Source organism: Symphalangus syndactylus, chromosome 6 (genome assembly GCF_028878055.3).
Source record: "Symphalangus syndactylus isolate Jambi chromosome 6, NHGRI_mSymSyn1-v2.1_pri, whole genome shotgun sequence".
Taxonomy (NCBI): Eukaryota; Metazoa; Chordata; class Mammalia; order Primates; family Hylobatidae; genus Symphalangus; species Symphalangus syndactylus.
The window spans coordinates 110,739,574-110,758,971 of NC_072428.2; the positions used below are offsets into that span (position 1 = coordinate 110,739,574).

At 36.1% G+C, this 19,398-nt stretch overlaps 1 protein-coding gene across 6 annotated transcripts in view; it reads right to left on the reverse strand.

Moving 5' to 3' along the window:
• TSPAN12 (tetraspanin 12) overlaps nucleotides 1-19,398 on the reverse strand; it is a 167,905-nt gene that overhangs the window by 16,155 nt on the left and 132,352 nt on the right. For all 6 annotated transcript variants that reach the window (XM_063642166.1, XM_063642167.1, XM_063642168.1 and 3 more), the window contains 3 exons: nucleotides 12,084-12,158; nucleotides 6,748-6,855; nucleotides 2,509-2,652 (listed from right to left, as the gene is read on the reverse strand). In XM_063642166.1, coding sequence (XP_063498236.1) covers nucleotides 2,509-2,652; nucleotides 6,748-6,855; nucleotides 12,084-12,158 — 327 coding nt within the window. The remainder of the gene's footprint in view (nucleotides 1-2,508; nucleotides 2,653-6,747; nucleotides 6,856-12,083; nucleotides 12,159-19,398) is intronic.

Here is a 19,398-nt window from a genome sequence, read left to right on the forward strand (position 1 = left end):
TTATAATCATATCATCAGTATTAATCACTAAAGCAGATACAAATTATACCATAATGTTGTGGCCCAATAATTGTCCATACTGACTTGCTACTGGTAAAAACTAACAAATGGACAATTCACACTAGGAAATTTGGTAGGTTTCAATTTACACACCTATACTTCTAACTATACTGTAGCCATCTGTTCTTTTAATGTCTAATAGTGAGTTATAGTATATTTGAATATCCATAATATGTTTATATGTAATACCACCTGAGAAATATTAGTACTGTTTTCCATTTTATGGAATAAGCAGGAGTTTGCTGCATTTATTAGTTGATGATTCCTACTACAGACACTAGCCAATATTCAGCTTTCACCCAAAACAAAAAAGAACTAGGTTCAGTGCCATAATCACTGAAGAACCTACAGACACTAACCTACAACAACTTTCTGTTCAATAAACTATGTTTTGTATATTCCTTTCCATTCAAAGCCAAATGTTTCTAAACAAAGTATGTATAAAACAATAACATCCAAACATAATGCTTCTCAGCAGTGTGAGCATGACAAAAAGTATTCTGATCATCTTTTAAAATAAAAAGCCTGAATTATTCAATTGTTTGAATAATTCTTGTGATTGGTTGGATTATGTCCTCCCAAAATTCATATGTTAAAGAGCTTAGTACCTCAGAATGTGATCTTATTGGAACATAGGATTGTTGCAGATGTAACTAAGATGAGGTCCGACTGGAGGAAAGTGGGCCCCTCGTCCAATATGACTGTTGTTCTTATAAAAAGGGAAAATTTGGAGACACACACACAAGGAGAACACCATGTGAAGACGAAACAGATATGCTCCTAAAAGAGGAACTGGGAAAATTGTCAGGACACCACCAGAAGCTAGGGGAGAAGCATGAAATATATTTCTCCTCATGGCCCTCAGAAGGAATCAACACTGCTGACTCCTTAATCTTGGAGTTGGCCTCCAGAACACTGTGACAATAAATTTACGTTGTCAGAGCCACTCGGTTTGTGGGACTTTGTTATGGCAGCTCTAGGAAATTATAACAATTTTTAAACTCCTAAAAAATACTTGGCACTCTCCTTTGGGGCATGCCTTCAGAGTCCAAAGCACTTTATTTTGGATATCCTTAAATGGTGACATATTCTTGTCCTCTGAGATATGAGTAACAGCCCAGAGTTACTCATATCTAGGACATGAATATAATGGATCACTTGTATAGGTAGTACAGCATTCTTTTAATTAACTACAATGTCCAAATTAATTAATTTACAATATAAATTGACTGCCCATCTCAACAACTGACTTTGGCAGACAGTCTAAAAGATGTTTTGAATGGTAGTATTCGTAGGGATAACAAGTATAACCTCCTAAGATAACCACCTTGAAATATATCAAAATGCAGGTGTTATAAATCCTGAAGTGTTTTGTTTCAAATTTTCATTCTCTATAGCCCTACTATATATACATGAGTTATATTATGAATAGTGTGAGCAGTGCCTTGTGATACCAGGTACTTGACTAAAGATGTATCTGGGGAATGATCCCAACCCCTTAGCCTAAGCAGTTTCCCTTCTATCTGATTCACATTTTGCATTTCCATTCTAGATACAGACAGCCTAACAAAACTTTCTGTGATGATGGAAATGTCTTGTATCTGCATTTTCCAAGACAGGGGCCACTAGTCACAAGCGGCAGTTGAGCACTTGAGATGTAGCTAGTGCAACAGAGGAACAGACATTTTAATTTTAATTAATTTTAATTCAAATGGCCACATGTAGCTATTTGGCTACTGTAGAGGACAGTGCAGTCTTAGATTTTAATCTGAAAATAGAATTTTACTGCTAACAAAGTCTGAAAATCATCAGTAAAAATGAATGAATAGGAAAACCTCTTCTAAAATGGAGTAATTGATTATTCTGATCAATTCTGCCAGAAAACACAAGTATGTAAACTTCCTGGCCACATGAGGATTGACTTTACTGCCACTGAGCATAAAACTTAATCAGTGAACCAAAACTGACATCACTAACCATTAGCCAGCAGGGGGAGCTGGAGAGTAGCACGGTAGCATTTTCTTTGGAGAGGTTCTTTTTTTCCCCCTCCTATGTGTTGGTGGTCTATGTGGAGGCTCTTAAAATACGTATTCTGTCCAGGAACTCCAAACCCTGCGTTTCGTGCATATCCAGTGTTAGCTACATACTCTGCCTGTGTCTGTTTCAAAGGATCCCCAAGCGGTAGGAACTTGATTCAAAACAAAACAGTTCAAAATCCAATTAATTACAAAACCTGGTCTTTCCCACATCCCTTTACTAAAATGTGATTAATGTTTAGATTTTTATATATTTTTTAGCTTTCTTCTGCTTCTCCCCATATCAGAGAAAAATTTTAAGGCCTTTTACATTTAGACAGAGAAGGAAAATTTCATTGGCATATTGTTGATTCTTTAAAGTTATTCCTAAGAAAACACTTATCCATAATAAATTAACCATATATGGCCTTACCTCTTGATAAAGGTCACTGAGATCTTCCTGGTGGGCCTGTTTGGAACATCCTGGGAATTCTCTAACACAGCAGGAATCTGGGGGCCAGTCCATCTCTGTCATTTCCAACCAGTCAGTGAAATATACCACTCCACAGCACTTAAACTGCAAAAAAATCACTAATCAGCCTCAGAAACCACAAAAATATTTTCTTAACTTATAGGAGATTAAACATCAGTTTTTTTAAATTTTTGTACCCAGAGCTATATCTGTCATCACCTAATGATATATGTACAGTCTATGTTGATGATAGAAATGTAGTAAAGGAACACCATGGCTAATGATTGCATAATGGAAGAATTCTGAGTAATAATGCCATAACACATAAAAACAAATCAGGCATGACTGAGACTCACTCCCTAACTGTAAGCTCATCTACAAGTGACTATACATAGCAACAGATTGAACATACACACTAACAAACCCAAGCAGGTGACACCTTATCTTTATCATTAAACCTCTAACCACCAAGGGCCAGTTAATCAAATTTTTCTATTGCCCAACATATTAAAATATTATATTAAAAGTTTCTGTAATCTTTGTAAAAACATGTGTTGACCAAAGCCCACATCACAAAAAGTTAGCAGACATCAATTCCTCAGCTAGTAAAATATCCAAAAACTTTAAGAAATAAACATAGGCCTGGCCAACTAATGTTTATTCAACTAAGATTCTTGAAATAAATGTTCATATTCTATTACCATAATCTCAGAAGAAATGGTATGCCTTTAGCTTGAATAAAATTGGATTTAAGAAAAACTATATTGACATTTTTTTCTTTTTTATCTCATTTCTCCAAAGATTAGCAAAAACTTTCTCTGATCAAGGTTTGGAAACACTGCTTAAGGACCTCTATAGATTAGATTCAGAACAATTAACTATGATGGATAATTTTCTGTCCTTGAGTGCAGAGGGAGGTTGCTCTTTCCCCGCTAGCCAGAAACAAGGACTATGGGAAGTCACTGAGAACTTTGCCAAGAGTGACTGGCTATGCAAATTATGCAGTCCAACAGATCAATCTATGTCCAGGTTTGACATTGCATCATAAAATATCACAATCCCCCATCATTTCAAAATTTAACTAAAATTAATTTTGAAGAATTCTGAACTTCTCATGCAAAAGGAAACAATGAAAATACCACAAAGTATTTTGCGTTGTTACACTGGCCTAAATGTCTGATTTTTAAAAAGAAAAAAATCATCTTAAGAGTATTATAAATGATGAATTACTGAAAGTTATGGGTAATACTAAAATTTTGAGAAACTTAAAAAATATATATGTTTTCCCTTTTTAAACTTGCTCTCAAAGTCATGAGTATACTATAAACATCACAAATTTAGTCAATAATTTGACATCACATATTTTACATAAGACATTAAATATCCTTAAATAATATATGTAGTATAAGGACTTCATAAAAATCATAAACAAGGAAAGGTTAACTTTCCAAGTCCATCTTTTTAAATTCTTGCACTCAAAGAAATCCACTTCTCTCCTTTGCTAATGACATGAGTCCTTTCTGTGTTGGTGACAGAACAGTTCTTGGAACTCTCTAACTCCATCCAGCAAGGAACAGCCTATTTATATGGCTTTGTCAGGAAATAAGATATTCTACATAAATGACTTTCTCAAATATAAGTATATAATGTCCTTTCTCATTATAAGTATATAATGTCCTTTCTCATTATAAGTATACAATGTTCAGTGCTGAACTTACTTTTATTTTAGAAAGCATTTGTATATAATTGTACTTCTTCAACAGAAGATAATGAATTTATTCTGAAACTTTTCCTGAAAACTCCTTTAAGTAAGCCCAACATCATACCAATATATTACTGTGGTCTACGTCTCCTTGTCATTCTCCTGTCTACTTTAATATCGTATTGTGAGATAGTACTACTCTTGCTAATGTGTCAAGCTCTAGAAAATACCATCCACTTTACATATGAATAAACTGAGGCCTTTGACGGTCAAGTAGCTTGCTAAAGTTACAGGCCAGAGTGTGGCACAGTCTATTCCCAAGCCTATGCTCCAACTACTATGTTAAAATAAATAAATAAACACATTCTTAAAAGTTAGTATTCTAAAAACGTATTAAACAAACATCATTGGGGCTTAAGTGAGAGTCCGCTAAGTTGAAGTATGTGCATGGAATTGCATTGAATGAGAAGCAAAGGAAACTGGCACCTGATAAAGTTGCTTTCTGCAATACAGGTTATTCTAGAATTGGGTCGCCCACCCAAGTTCATATGTTGAAATTCTAAACCCTAGTACCTTAGAATGTGACTGTATTTGGAGATAGAGTTTATAGAGATTGTTGAGTTAAAATAAGGTCATTAGGGTGGGCCCTAATCCAATATGACTGATGTTCTTATTAGAAGAGGGTATTTAAATATATATACATATGGAAGACAATGTGAGGACACAGGGAGAAGATGGCCATCTGCAAGCAGTCATAGCAAACTAATATAAGGGATTTAAAAAAACTCAGGTTCTCAGAGGTCTTCACCATCTCCATTTACATAAAATAGTCTTATGATAATGGAGGAGGAAACTTACCATGTAACAAATCTAAAAATAAGTATGCTATCATTTGCAGTACTTGTACATTGTCCATCTAGGTGGAGCTTCTATCAGAAAAAAACTCACTTTGTTTTTTAACCTGGATTATCACTGTCTACATCACAAATTCCAGAAAATAACGAGCTCTGGGCAGCATCTACTTAGGACAGTAGCTGACATAACTTACTATAAATTTCCTAATGCTTATTTTCTCTTTGTGTTGTTTTTAGCACAAATATACAATAAATAAACAAAGTTAGGAAGCACTTAAATAAACAGGAAATCTGTGTTACAATGATAATTTTTACCATCTCAACAGTTGTACACAGAGAGCCAGATTTGGAGATTGTCCTGGACTTGAACCTTTGCCCATATCCAGGACAAAGTAAGTGAGCAGAGACCTTGCTATCTATCACGTAAGACACTAATTCTCAAATGCTTTGCAGCCTAGCACTAAGATAAATTAAAGGAAACTGAAATACTTCTCCATCCAGGAATGTCACTTCAATCACAAGGAAAGTGCTTGGAAGAAGAGCTTGGTTTGAAGCAAGATCAATGGTTAACTTCAAGGCACCAAATTTTAAACATCTGAAAACAGTCCCCACTTGCGAAGACGGTTGGGTGCAGTGCTACATGGCGGTTAGGTAAGAAATGCTAAACGTACCTATACTTTGTAATGTTATTGTTAATAACCATAGGCTAAATGAAATCGCATCATTTAATCTTCTCAACAACCTGAAGAGATAGGTACTTTTATTATCACTATTTTACAAGGTCAGAAAACCAAGACTTAAAGGAGTTATATAAATTATAGAAGCTCACTTAATAGTAAGCAGCACAGCTATGATTTTAACCAAGGTCTTTCTTAACAGATCATGCCATTAATGATATACTGACTTCAAAGTCCCAAATGAGAACAATCTTTTTTCAAAACTAAAATTATGTTTAAAATATTGAGAGCTCTAAAAGTCATGAAAAAAATCTATTTGTCTGGAACTGGGATATTTATCAAGTTAACTCTCATAAAAAGAAAACTTCACAATAATTTAGCAAAATGGCTTTTCAGAAGTCCTTAAATATATGTGAACCATGTGAAATAAAGGGGAAATGGTATATACGGGAAGAAAATCAGGCCATGAAGTTACTTAAGATATTTTTCTTTTTTTTTTTTTTTAATTTAATTTAATTTTATTTTATTTTATTTTATTTTTTTATTATACTTTAGGGTTTTAGGGTACATGTGCACAATGTGCAGGTTTGTTACATATGTATCCATGTGCCATGTTGATTTCCTGCACCCATTAACTCGTCATTTAGCATTAGGTGTATCTCCTAATGCTGTCCCTCCCCCCTCCCCCCAACCCTCCCCCCACCCCACAACAGTCCCCGGAGTGTGATGTTCCCCTTCCTGTGTCCATGAGTTCTCATTGTTCAATTCCCACCTATGAGTGAGAACACGCGGTGTTTGGTTTTTTGTCCTTGCGATAGTTTTCAAGAAAGAATTGCACCAGAGGTTACTGAATCATAGGCTTAATTTTTCAGCACAGAGGAAATTACCAAAGCCAAAGCTTTAAACATCTGGCATGAAGGTGCACCACTTACTTCACTCTCTCTACCTCAGAAATTGCAGCACTTACCTCCCTCTGAAAAAAATTCCAAGCATGAGTAAGCCACCGATATCTAGGTAATCCATAATTTGTCATCCTGGCTTTCAAAGTGACCATATCTGACCATTGTACTGGAACCTGGTGATAAAAAGCAAAATATCAACAGCTATAACACACACACAGACAGATTCACACACACACACGCGTGCAAACACACATACGCACACATACTCAGAATGTCTTATAATTGACAAATACCATTTTAAATTTATATTTGCTTGTGGCCTAAATTTAGCTCAGAGTATTCAACATAGTTATTGGACAATCTCAATGTGTAGATTTTTGTGATAAACAAAGAGGTATTTTGTACTAAGGAAAAAAATGAGAAATCCCTTTAATGCTCAAGGAAATCACAAACAAGTAATTAACTGTACATCCCACAGACATACTGAAGACTTTCACATAACAAATAACATCTGCAGAGAAATGCCCTTAATTTGATTTCAAAATGCTATGAAGTTGTTGCTGTTTGAAGCAACTGCAGATAATAGTACTAAAACAAAGAAGAAAGAATTAAGAAGGGAAATAATTTGGCTCAAGTCAAGCCTCAGTCTGGGATAATTTTGTCTACACTTTTTCAAAAGTTGTAATTAAGAGGTATATTAGAATTTTAGAAAGAACAGTTCTCCACTTTGATACTGTTGGTGGGAATGTAAACTAGTATAACCACTATGGAAAGCAGTGTGGAGATTCCTTAAGGAACTAAAAGTAGGTCTACCATTTGATCCAGCAATCCCATTACTAGTTATCTACCCAGAGGAAAAGAAGTCATTATATGAAAAAGATACTTGCACACTCATGTTTACAGCAGCACATTTAGCAATTATAAAAATGTGGAACCAGCCCAAGCCCATCAACCAATGAATGGATAAAGAAAATATATATACCGGCTGGGCACAGTGGCTCACGCTTGTAATCCCAGCACTTTGGGAGGCTGAGATAGGTGGATCATGAGATCAGGAGATGGAGACCATCCTGGCTAACACAGTGAAATCCCATCTCTACTAAAAATACAAAAAAAATTAGCCAGGCGTAGTGGCGGGAGCCTGTAGTCCCAGCTACTTGGGAGGCTGAGGCAGGAGAATGGTGTGAACCCGGGGGGCGGAGGTTGCAGTGAGCCGAGATCACACCACTGCACTCCAGCCTGGGTGACAGAGCGAGACTTGGTCTCAAAAAACAAAAAAAAAAAAAAAAAAAAAAAAAAAAAAAAAAGACAGGAAAAGAAAATATATATACCATGGAATACTATTCAGCCATAAAAAGGAAAAAAATAATGGCATTCACAGCAACCTGGATGGAATTGGAGACCAATATTCTAAGTGAAGTAACTCAGGAATGGAAAACTAAGCATCGTATGTTCTCACTCATATGTGGGAGCTAAGCTCTAAGACACAAAGCCATAAGAATAATACAATGGACTTTGGGGACTCGGGAGGAAGGATGGGAGGGGGACGAGGGATAAAAGACTACACATTGGGTACAGTGTACACTGCTCAGGTGATGGATTCATGAAAATCTCAGAAATCACCACTAAAGAACTTATTAATGTAACCAAATACCACCTGTTCCCCAAAAACCTATTGAAATAAAAAATTAAAAATCATTAAAAAAGAAAGAACAGTTCTTAAAGCATTTTTGTGCTTCTATTCTCCAATCACCTAGCACCATGTCTATTACAGAGTATTTAATCATGACAGAGCTTTAGGTATACAGTACCACAGTCATTGTTGTAATACAATACAATACAATACAATACAATACAACACAACACAACACAACACAACACAACACAACAGTCATTACTGGCCAGAAATCTCGTCAGTATATCAAGCTATGATTTTACTGCAGGGCCATGAGAAATTGAGGCATACAAATGCAACTCTCATTACACACATAGTATTAAAGCAACTCTAGGAACCTGGATGGACGTTCCCATCTGATTTATGAAGTAATATAGACTGGGCTTAGTAAAGCAAGCTTGACATTCAATAAACAACACAAAGATCGAGCACCAAAAAGGAAAAAAGGGAGACGTGAGCAAATAAGGCTCCAACAGAACTAGAGATTAGGATGATTATGAAATCTTATTTTTTAAGATAGTCATAGCAATAGAAGCAGTTTCAAAATTCCTGACCACAGAAAATCTTCATTTTTTTCCTTTGTTAAATTTTTTTTTGATTACTTGGAAATATACAATAAAACATCCAAACACTTGGGCACACATTTTTTCCCCCAAATAATGGGCTAAATGGGTATACCGTGTGTTCATATGCCTTCAACAAGGTTCAGGGAACTAGTCAAAGTTCAAGCTACTCGCCATAAATTAGTATTATCTCATAACCTTTTGGGCATAAAATAAATGCAAGTGAAATAAATTATCTAGAAATGTATAATCTGAAACTCTATCACTGACAGATTTTATCTAGAGAAGGAATAATGAATAGAAGATGAGCAGTAAAAAACCACAGAAATAATCAGAAAACAGATTATCTGATATCAACTTGATTTAATTAATATATCAATTTTTTTAAATTTTACCTTCTAAAATAAATACAGGTTGTTTCCTTATTGTGACCACAATCAATCTGACACCAAATGTGGAAGAAAACAGAGGAGACCATTGAGGTTCTGGCACCAATACTGAAGTCTGGTCATAAAGTAACACACAGGTTGATTGGTTCCTTGCATGGAACAGTTAAAAGCACAAAGCCCATTCTATGTAAAGGCTGGGTTCTGCAAAATTTGGCAGATAATAAACTTTAATGGTACTTTTCATTCACACTGCTATTAGTGCAAAAGCAATAAAAAACCTGACAAACATTTTTTAAAGAACTGCTTTTACATTTCACTTTTAAACAGCCCTTGCTCCATCCTGGTGATGTAATGGGAAAGATTTACAAAAGCAAAACAGTGATGTGTGCCCTCAACTGGAATGGTAGTGGGCACCTATTTAGTACTGCAGGACTCGGGAGCTATTTGCAGATGGCCTCTTAACAGAATAGAAGAAAGTGTCTAAACACGTATACATTCAGTTCAATTTCCTCATATTTCTTAGAATTACTTTAAAATCAAAACATTTCATTTCAAACATCTTAAGTTAATTCATTTTGAACCTGCTGTATCTTAGATTTACCAAATATGAGTATGGCATATACACTCTAATGCCCATGTTTAAAATCCACAAAAAAGTAAACCAATTGCTAAAATCCTTTTAATTACCAAACAGAACACAATAAAAAGCTGGGGTAACAGGATCCAGAACTAATGATAACATGTACTCTCTATGGCTTAAATGTCAAGGAGACACATTTATCATTTGAAAACAGAAAAAAATTAGAGAGACAATCTCTTGACCAGTAAACCACAGAAACTGATTCCCTGGAGCCAAGTACTTTTTCACTCCCCTAATAAATTTTCCAGAGACAGGGAGAAAATATGATTTTCAAAGACAGCAAACAAATTCCTATATTAATGGGAGTTTTCATGTTAATAAAAGCTCTTAACTTTATATTAAACTAGTTAGAATCTGAGCTAACTTTTCACCTTTTCAGGAACTCTCTCTACTTACTTAGTGCCATTGTACATTGGAAGCATGAGTGTCTTCACAGAGATACATATGTGTGAGTGTGCCAAAGCACCACTGACATGTAAATTGGAGTGTGTAGAGTAGCCACTAGTCTGTGGTTACTACTTAGTATTCAAAACAGTCTCGAAGCACAATAGTAGATTCACCAAAGAATCTTTGAAGACTACATCAGCACCAGAAATGACTTCTATTTTACTGTTCAATTGCCAAATGACTCTCTTCGCTCTGAAACAAATACAATATAATTTTTCTCTCTTCTAGAGAGTTACTACATTTTAAAATGTTGAAGACACACCAAGGAACTTGTCACAGATGCAAATGCCCAGTCCTTGCCCTTTCCTCCCCACCTTCCCCTCCATTCTGATTGAGCACATCTGGGCTGGAGCCCAATAATGCATATTTTTAAGAATCATCCTGGGTGGCTCCTACTGCAGACGGCCCAAGAACTACACATGGAAAAACACCATTTTACTAAAACAGAATTACTCTACAAAGTTTATGGGGAAAAAGTCTGGCCTCCCTCCATGAAAACAACCAGAATTCACAGACGTGCAAAAGCGTTCGACATCACATCACTAGCAATAAATGCACTAATTTCCCTCAATGAAGTAAGCAAATGTTAATAAGTAATAATACCCAATCAGTGCAAGGGTGAAGTGCGAGTGGTAAGCCAAACATGACTAGTAAAAATCTTAAGACTGAGAAATGTTATGCTCATTTATAGCTAGCTATAAAAGTTGTCCCAGCCATTTCAACTGCTGAAATAAAAGATAAAAAATGATGAATAGCTATTTTCAAGTAGCCAAGTGTGGAACTGTGAGAGTGTTTCTAGATTGTGCTAAACACACAGCAATTCTTCAAATACACCTCTTACTTAAGGTGGAAAATGGTTCTGCCTGTTGCAAACAGGAGATGTAGGCTTCCTAGTCATCTGTTCACTATTGCAGTCAGCATTTTATAACGCTTTATGTAGGTGTTCAAGAATTTTCAAACTAATCATTTGTGAATGTGAATCTTTTCTATTATTAACTTCAAAATTGGTAAAATTATTTTAGAACATATACTATTTTTAGTCTATGATAGCCATGTTTAAGCAGCCTGTGGAATTAAAGACATATACAGAGTATACCAAATAAAATTTTACAAATTATGGTTTGGAAATGTGCTTTAGACACAGAAAAGAAAATGTTAGTTTTCAGAAGTATTGGGACTATTAACTGCTATCACGTAGCATAAACATTCAAATTAATAATCACGTGCCTAAATTACTCTAAAATATTGATATGGTTAGGCTTTGTGTCCCCACCCAAATCTCATCTTGAGTCGTAATCTCCCTATCCCCACATATCAAGGGACAGACTAGGTGGAGGTAATTGAATCATGGGGCGGTTTCCCTCACACTGTTCGTTTGATAGTGGGTGAGTTCCCAAGAGATCTGATGGTTTTCTAAGGGGCTCTTCCCCCTTCGCTCAACACTTCTCCTTCCTCCCGCCATGTGAAGAAGGTGTCTTGCTTCCTCTTCACCTTCTGCCATGATTGTAAGTTTCCTGACGCCTCCCCAGCCATGCTGAACTGTGAGTTAACTAAAGCTCTTTCCTTTACAAATTACCCAGTCTTGGGCAGTTCTTTCATAGCGGTGTGAAAATGAACTAATACAAGTATCTAATTTAAAAGGCTGAACTGTCATTTTAGATTGTTATTATATCTATTTTGAACTCACCATAAGTTCCTGTTCATATGTCCAAACGCCACAAGCCAGTTCTACACAGAAAATGACAAGCAAACTTCCAAAGTACTGTAGAAAAACAGAAAGGTATGCTGTTATTATAATACCAAAATAAAGTAGGCTCCTCAAAGACAAACTTGGTATTATGTTTACCTAGTGAACAAGAAAACAGAGGCAAGTTTTCATGAAGCCCCTCAGAAGCACATGGGGAAATTATCAGCAAATTTAGAAATATCTGCAGATAACATTTAATATTCATCTCAGTGAGCCCTAATTTGTTAGCTGTCTCCTGAGAAAAATCTTTTACAAATGCCACTACTTTCATTAGAATAAATAAGAATTTACATGTTCTAGTTTGATAAACTTTAATCAAGTTCTCCAAGAAAGGGAACCTAACTCCTTTCAAAGTGGACGAGGTGAAGTCAAGAAGTTCAATGCTCTGCCCCATGAGCAGATTTTAACTCATTCTTCTAGGCAATGGGGATTGGGGGGATCTCCTTTGCATTCTTAGAAAAAGCACAACATAGAACAAAATCTCAACTACTGTTGACACTGTATATAGTAAGTTTCTATTATGGGGAAGGCACTTGGGATATATAAAAGAATATCAAAATTCTGATAAGGTATGCGTAGGCAAAAAAATAACACAAAGTTGAATACAGTGTCAGAAACAGAAATGGAGATAAAAATTCAAGATTCCTATGAAATAGAGAAATATGCAGTGTTCCAAAAGGTGAAGAGGATTGGAACAAAGAAGAGAAGAGAGAATACCAGGCAAATAAAAGCCATGAACAAGTGTGCAGAGTCAGCTGCAAAGTCAAGCAAAGAATCGGGAACAGGAAACAGATCCATCTAGCCGGAGTGGGGTGGTCAGAAAGAGGAATGAGAAGAGATCGTATGTGAAAGATGGACTGAAGCCAGATTAGGGTGAACTTTGAATAATACACTAGTCAATTTTAAATCCATCATGTAGGCATTAAGGTAGCATCTGTCAAAGGTTCTGAAGAGGGGAATGAAATTATAAACTGATAAAATAAAGGCAAAGTTCTCAATGATTTGGAAAAAGGAAGGCTAAGGGGGACGGTGAAGATCCCTTAGAAGGCAGCACAAGAGGAGGTATGAAGTGAGCAGCTGAACTTAGATGGTAGCCTTGCAAATAGGCAGAAAAGAATCATTTTAAAAGGTACAGGAAAAGAAAATTGACAAGGCATTAGACTCATTGAATTTAGAATGGAGGAGAATGATGTATTTCACCAAAGCAGGGAAATTGTCAGGGGTAAATATCTCTGTGGGAAGATAAAAAATCTAATTTTATTTGATTAACATAAAAATGTTTATCTAAGTATCAGAAATGTAGATTCCGCTGAGTGTGGTGGCTCAGGCTTGTAATCTCAACATTTGGGTTTTGGGAGGCAGGAGGGTCACATTTTAAAGACCTCATTTTAAAGATCACCTTTATAAAAAGACCTTCCCTGATCACCCAGTCCAAGGTAGCTCCCAGGAATTTGAGACCAGCCTGGAAAATATAATGAGACCCCATATCTACAAAAAGAAAAAAAGAAGAAGAAAAGAAAATTAGCCAGGCATGGTGGTATGTGTTTGTAATCCTAACACTTTGGGAGGCTGAGGTGGGAGGATCACTTGAGCCCAGAAGATTGAGACTGTAGTGAGCAATGATCATGCCACAGCACTTCAGCCTGGGTGACAGAGAGAGAACCTGTCTCACAAAAAGTGTAGATTTGAAGCCCACATAGCCAAGGGTGGAATTGAAAACCATTATTATGATTAGAAAAAAACAGCAACTTTTGGATAGTGCTGTTTATCAAGTACTTTCACAGTTAATTCACTCAAGAATCCTGTGAAACAGATAAGGCCACCTCATTTTACAAACAAGAAAATTAACACAAACAGCAGATAATGTGACTTCCACAAGAATGTGCATAATGAATTTGGGAGGACTGGATCACTGTAGCTGTGTTCCTGTGTCACACCTTGCCCAGTCGTGGTGGTAATTTTACAGAGGCAAGCAGCAAAAATACAAGAAAGAACAAGCTCTCTGAAAATCATCCTACTAACTTCAGCAGGAATAAAATTTCAATGAAATGATGAATATTCCATTCTACTTATAGTGGGAGGTCAGGGTGGGAGTACCAGGTAGTGACGATTTGTGAATATGCTCCTTCACTGGACTGAAAGCTCCACTAAGGGCAGGTACTTTCTTGCATTCCTCATCACATAATAGGTGTTCAATGAGTATTTGTTAAGTAAAAGGATAAATGCAAACAAAGCAGAAAAGTATGATAGTGAGTAGGACTGGGAGCTACCTGGGACTGGGTGATCAGGGAAGGTCTTTTTATAAAGGTGATCTTTAAAATGAGTCAGTACAGACAAGAAAGAAGCAATGCTGTTAAGACTTCAGAAAAAAGCAATCCAGGAAGAGGAAATACCAAGTGTGATGTGGCCTTACATGGTGAGCTAGCTAGTTAAAAACACAATGGTAACTGACACACAGAAAGAGTGGAATGGGGTACAGGGTATGCAAGTAGATGTTGTGAGGTGCAAAGAAACAGATCATCCTGAGCCATGGAAAGGATTTTGGATTTTATTCTATGGGTAATTCAAATCCATTAGCAGGTGGCGTGATCTAATGTACATTATAAAAACATAATTCTGGCAATTTTGTGAAAAAATGGCCTGTAGAAAAGCAAGGTGTGATGAATCTAATAAAAGATTGCAGAAATAGATTGAAGGCAAGAAAATGGAAAAAGTGGACTGAATTAGGATTATGAGCCATCAGGATTCAAACTTAAAGTTTCTTCATTCATAATATTTGCTAATAAACGGGGGAGTGGAGTATAAAATATAGAAAATGGGGCTGATTTTCTACTACCATAACATACCTCCTATGATTTAAAAATATAAATTACTGCTATTAGTTTTAATCTGCTTCCTTCATATTTCTTTCATATAAAAAATAAAGAATATATAACTGCATACTCTCTCAGACAATAACACAGCTTCAAAATAAGTGTTGGTTCAAAGGATAAAGTAGTATTTTGTTAAGGGGCTCTCAGTTTGAAGGCTACTTTTATTTTTGGCATACACAATACTCATGGTCAGCTTTAATATACTCAGATATCATTTCAAAGTATTGTTATTTCTAGGCCTTACTTTAAAGATTTCAGCCTTAAAAGTATGATTAGAAGAAATTTTGTGAGCATAGTATTTCAAACCAATTTTTATCCAAACTTTCTTTAATGTTTTACTTAAGAGATTTCTAGACATAAAAAATATTATATTTGCATCTTATGTTACAAAGAGACCAAATGTTCAGTAACTACATACGGGATCACTTTTCTAATCTTTGATAAGAAAAGACCCTTAGAGACAGTGAGACTCCAGAGAAAAATTAAACTATGAGACATTTTTTGATCTCTCAGATTCTTAACCTAAATTTGTTTCGTATTTGATGTCTGGCTACAATGAAAACCAAAGCATCCCTGAAAAGGCAAGATATGTTTATCAATAAAACATGGACATAGATGATGATTATAAAGAAAATAGGAAATGCCCTGAGTTTGCCTTGAGGATAACCATGTAAATTTCTTGACCGGTTTTATAACCTTTTAAATCATACTTGAATATTCTCTCATTATCTGCCTCTTGGAGTCATTAATCAGTCTGCAAATGTTGCCCATGATTGGTATGGAGGAGCTAAGTTTCCTATGAGCTGGACACGCTTAACTCTGGGAAAACTCCAAAATGACTGTATCTTTCAGATTTCCAGTGGTTTCATATGATGCCAGTTCTCCCATACAAAATAATTTTTTTTCTTTATTCTACTAACACTCAGGAACACTGATTAGTTTGACTTTGAGGTTGAAAAGACAAGTTTCGTCAACATTATAACACTTTCTTGGAATAAATTAAATTTAAAATTTGATTCAAATAAAATATTTTTAAAATGATGTCGCAGCTTCACGGTCAGCTGTCTTTTCTTTGTTGTTATTGCTGTAGCCTGAAGCATCTAGTCTTCTAATTCCAAGGAAAACATTAAATGTCAAATTCATCCTTAATACAGGATAAAGAGACCATCTGCATCTACCTCTAAATTTTCTTTTGTGGTGAGATCTGAGTCCTTGATAAAGTCATTCTCGTACTGATTATTGCACTGAGAATCACTCAGCTGCTATTTAAAGAGCTAGATTTGAAGCATCTATAAAGCATGATGCTAATATTAATTTCAATAAAACAAAATTAGCCCAGAATTAAATAGTTCCTGCTGAGCTGTGTTGTGGTATGAAGTGTACATCCCTATCAATGTCACTACACAAAGACTTGTTGTCTTCAACATTACTGGGAACAGGTATGTATCTCCCCTGATGGTGGCAGCAAGTGTTCCTCATGTTTCTTGCTGTCCCAATGCATATGGTTTGATGAGATGGTCTGTACCAGTCTAGTTTGCAAAGCAACTCACCCTCTCTTCTCCTAGTGGGTTTTCTTTCTAGAATGATGAAAAGTGCTCTGAATTTGGAGTTAAAGTTCAAAACCAGCTCTGAAACATATTGTGTGACCTTTAGCAAACCATTTAACTGTCCTTGTCAGTTTGCCTATCTGCCTGATAAAGATAAAAAAAAAAACACCCCTTTTACAGTTGCCATCAAGGTAGATTTGATACATGGGAAAACGCTTTGGAAAATGGAAAGCATTATAAAAAATGCTATTCTGTACTAGTCTGTGAAACACCATCCATAATGACTTGTCTTCTCTTTCCATACGTAGCCTTCATTCTCTGCAGTGTGCCACAGTGTCTTCCTCATCATTGTTTTCCAGTATTTTACCTCCTATTCTTTATTTTTTTTTTTTACTTTTCTCCCTCCCTCTGTGTGTCGGGGTTTCCTTGTCTGCTGTATTTCAGGTCTCGGAGACTTTGGCTTATAAACCACTTGGCTGTCCTACTCAAGTCACAGTGCTCCCTCCACTGCCAGATCATCAGTTCTGGCTGGCAAGGATCTTGTTCTTAAACATTATTTTATCCCCAGTGCCCAAGCAGCACCTGTCACACAGCGGGTATTGGGTGGAATGTCAGTGGAAATAATGACCAGTTTACCAACTAAGACCAATTTCAGTATTCCCTTGGGTTTCTCTAATTTGAACCTTGAGTGTCTTATTAACATTTGACTCCCCTTGATTTCTGCCTACACATTTCTATTGTAAATATTGCCTCTCTTTTACCAGCGTCTTTTCCGTAGATTATGCTATAATAATCCAGTATGCCTTTAAACATTTAACACAATTTACAAGTGAAAGAAAGGGCGTAACGTGCAGACTCTCCCCATCTCAAGCTACTACCATCTAAACATTTTAAACGAATGAAGAATGAATAAATGTGTGTCTATATGGGAAATTAGAATGTCATTATTTCCATTATAAACTATTTTACTTGCTTTGAAAAATTGTTCAATACAGAGTTCCTGAAAATATCTAATCTCCCCTACTATAGACCAACTAAAACTTGTTTTCCACAAATAAGTTTTATTCCTAAACCTACCTTCATGAAAAAAAAATTGCATCTAACGCAGCACTCTGATAATAGGATACACCCCCTAAATGATGTAATCAATCAGAGATTTTTTCACCAAGTCACTGAAGCTGAGAATAAATAACTTCCAGTTCAAATATGAGTGCCTTCATGTTTTAGGTAATAGATGATTAAATAAAACAATGTACGTGAAATTGTCTCGTTGACTTAAAAAAAATGCTGTAAAAATGGAAGAACATAGGCTTTGAAATAAAATAGACCTGGCTTCAGATTTTGGCTACTTGACATATCCATTGGCTAGTCTTGGGCAAACCACTACACCTCAGTTTCCTCATTTGTAAAGTGAGAATGTTAAAATTACCTTGAAATGCTGTGCAAAATATTCCATAAGGTAAAGTGCTGCTTCCTTGTAAGCACTTCCTAAAAAGTAGCCATTATTAACCATATCATAATCTCTACTAGAATATAAACTCCACATGAACAAGAGGTATCATTGTGTTTTAAATACTTACCACTCTACCTGGCACATAGCAGACACTCAATATATATTTCTTGAGTAGAGGTAATTAGGATTAGAGGATGAGAATGATGGTGTATAAAATTGCTCATCCTCCTGAGACTATCAGTGTCACCCCTGCAAAAGGGTGTCTAATCCCAAAGGCTATTACATGAACTTTTAGTAAAATCCCTGTCCAGTGAGACTGTATTTGGTATTTTCCAAAACATCTTTATTATAAAACTAAAGCAGGATGGGTGTGGAGGGTGGGGAACGCAACTTCTTTTTTAAAAGTAGTGAAATCAATTTGTCTGTTATCTTAAACAAACTGAGGTTGGTCACAGAATGACCAGAATGACATGTTACTAGTCCCTTTGTCCACTGGAAGTATCTGAGAAGGAAAGGAAGGGCTTGACACCCACCTTCCTATTTAAGCCCTTGGGGATGTGTGGGTAAATGCATCCCCTTGTAGAAACAAAGAGGATTAATTCCCCCCACATTTAAAGTTATTTCACATCACTATATGTACACAGACAAAATAGTAAAATCTCAAAGAAGGCCCTTTTCTTAAAGAAATATTTATTTATAAAAAATGATCTGCTTCCCTGATACCACCACCCCCTAGGATTTCCCCCCTAAAGAAAGCAGATTCAACACTTGCCCTTATCACTTCTTCCCTTGAAACTTCACTAAAACAATAGTAAAGGCACATTTTAAAAGGCATAATTCCCAGAGAAAACTGAAAAAAGGAAAAAGAGACAACAGCAAGTATATTTTGGAAAAGTGCAAAGCAGAGAGCAGAGTGGCAAATTTCTCAGCAGTCCCCCAAAAGCTGAATGCTAAAGCAATAGTGGGAAAACCTGATTCACATCACAGAGTCCCCAAAATACTCAGGTATTGGCAGCCCTGAGGTGGGGATAAAGAGAGAAGGACTTGTTGAAAACCCCACTTAGGAAGAAGTTAGACCTCCCCCAAACACAGGCCCCTCTCTCATCCTATGCAGCAGGGTGACTACCCTACCTTCACCAATAGAGATGCTTGAGGAAGTGGAGACACTAAAATAGAGAGTCAGAATTGGGGACAGCAGGTACAGTGGATGACAAAGTACAGTACTAGAAATACAGAATTGAAGGCCAAATTTACATACCTTTCCTACAAAGGTTCAAGACTCAAATCAAACCAAAATAGCGGTGGACTTCTAAAGGACAGCAAATGAGTGTCTTCAAAATTCTGAGGAAAAAAGTTATTTCCAATCTGGAATTGTATAGCCA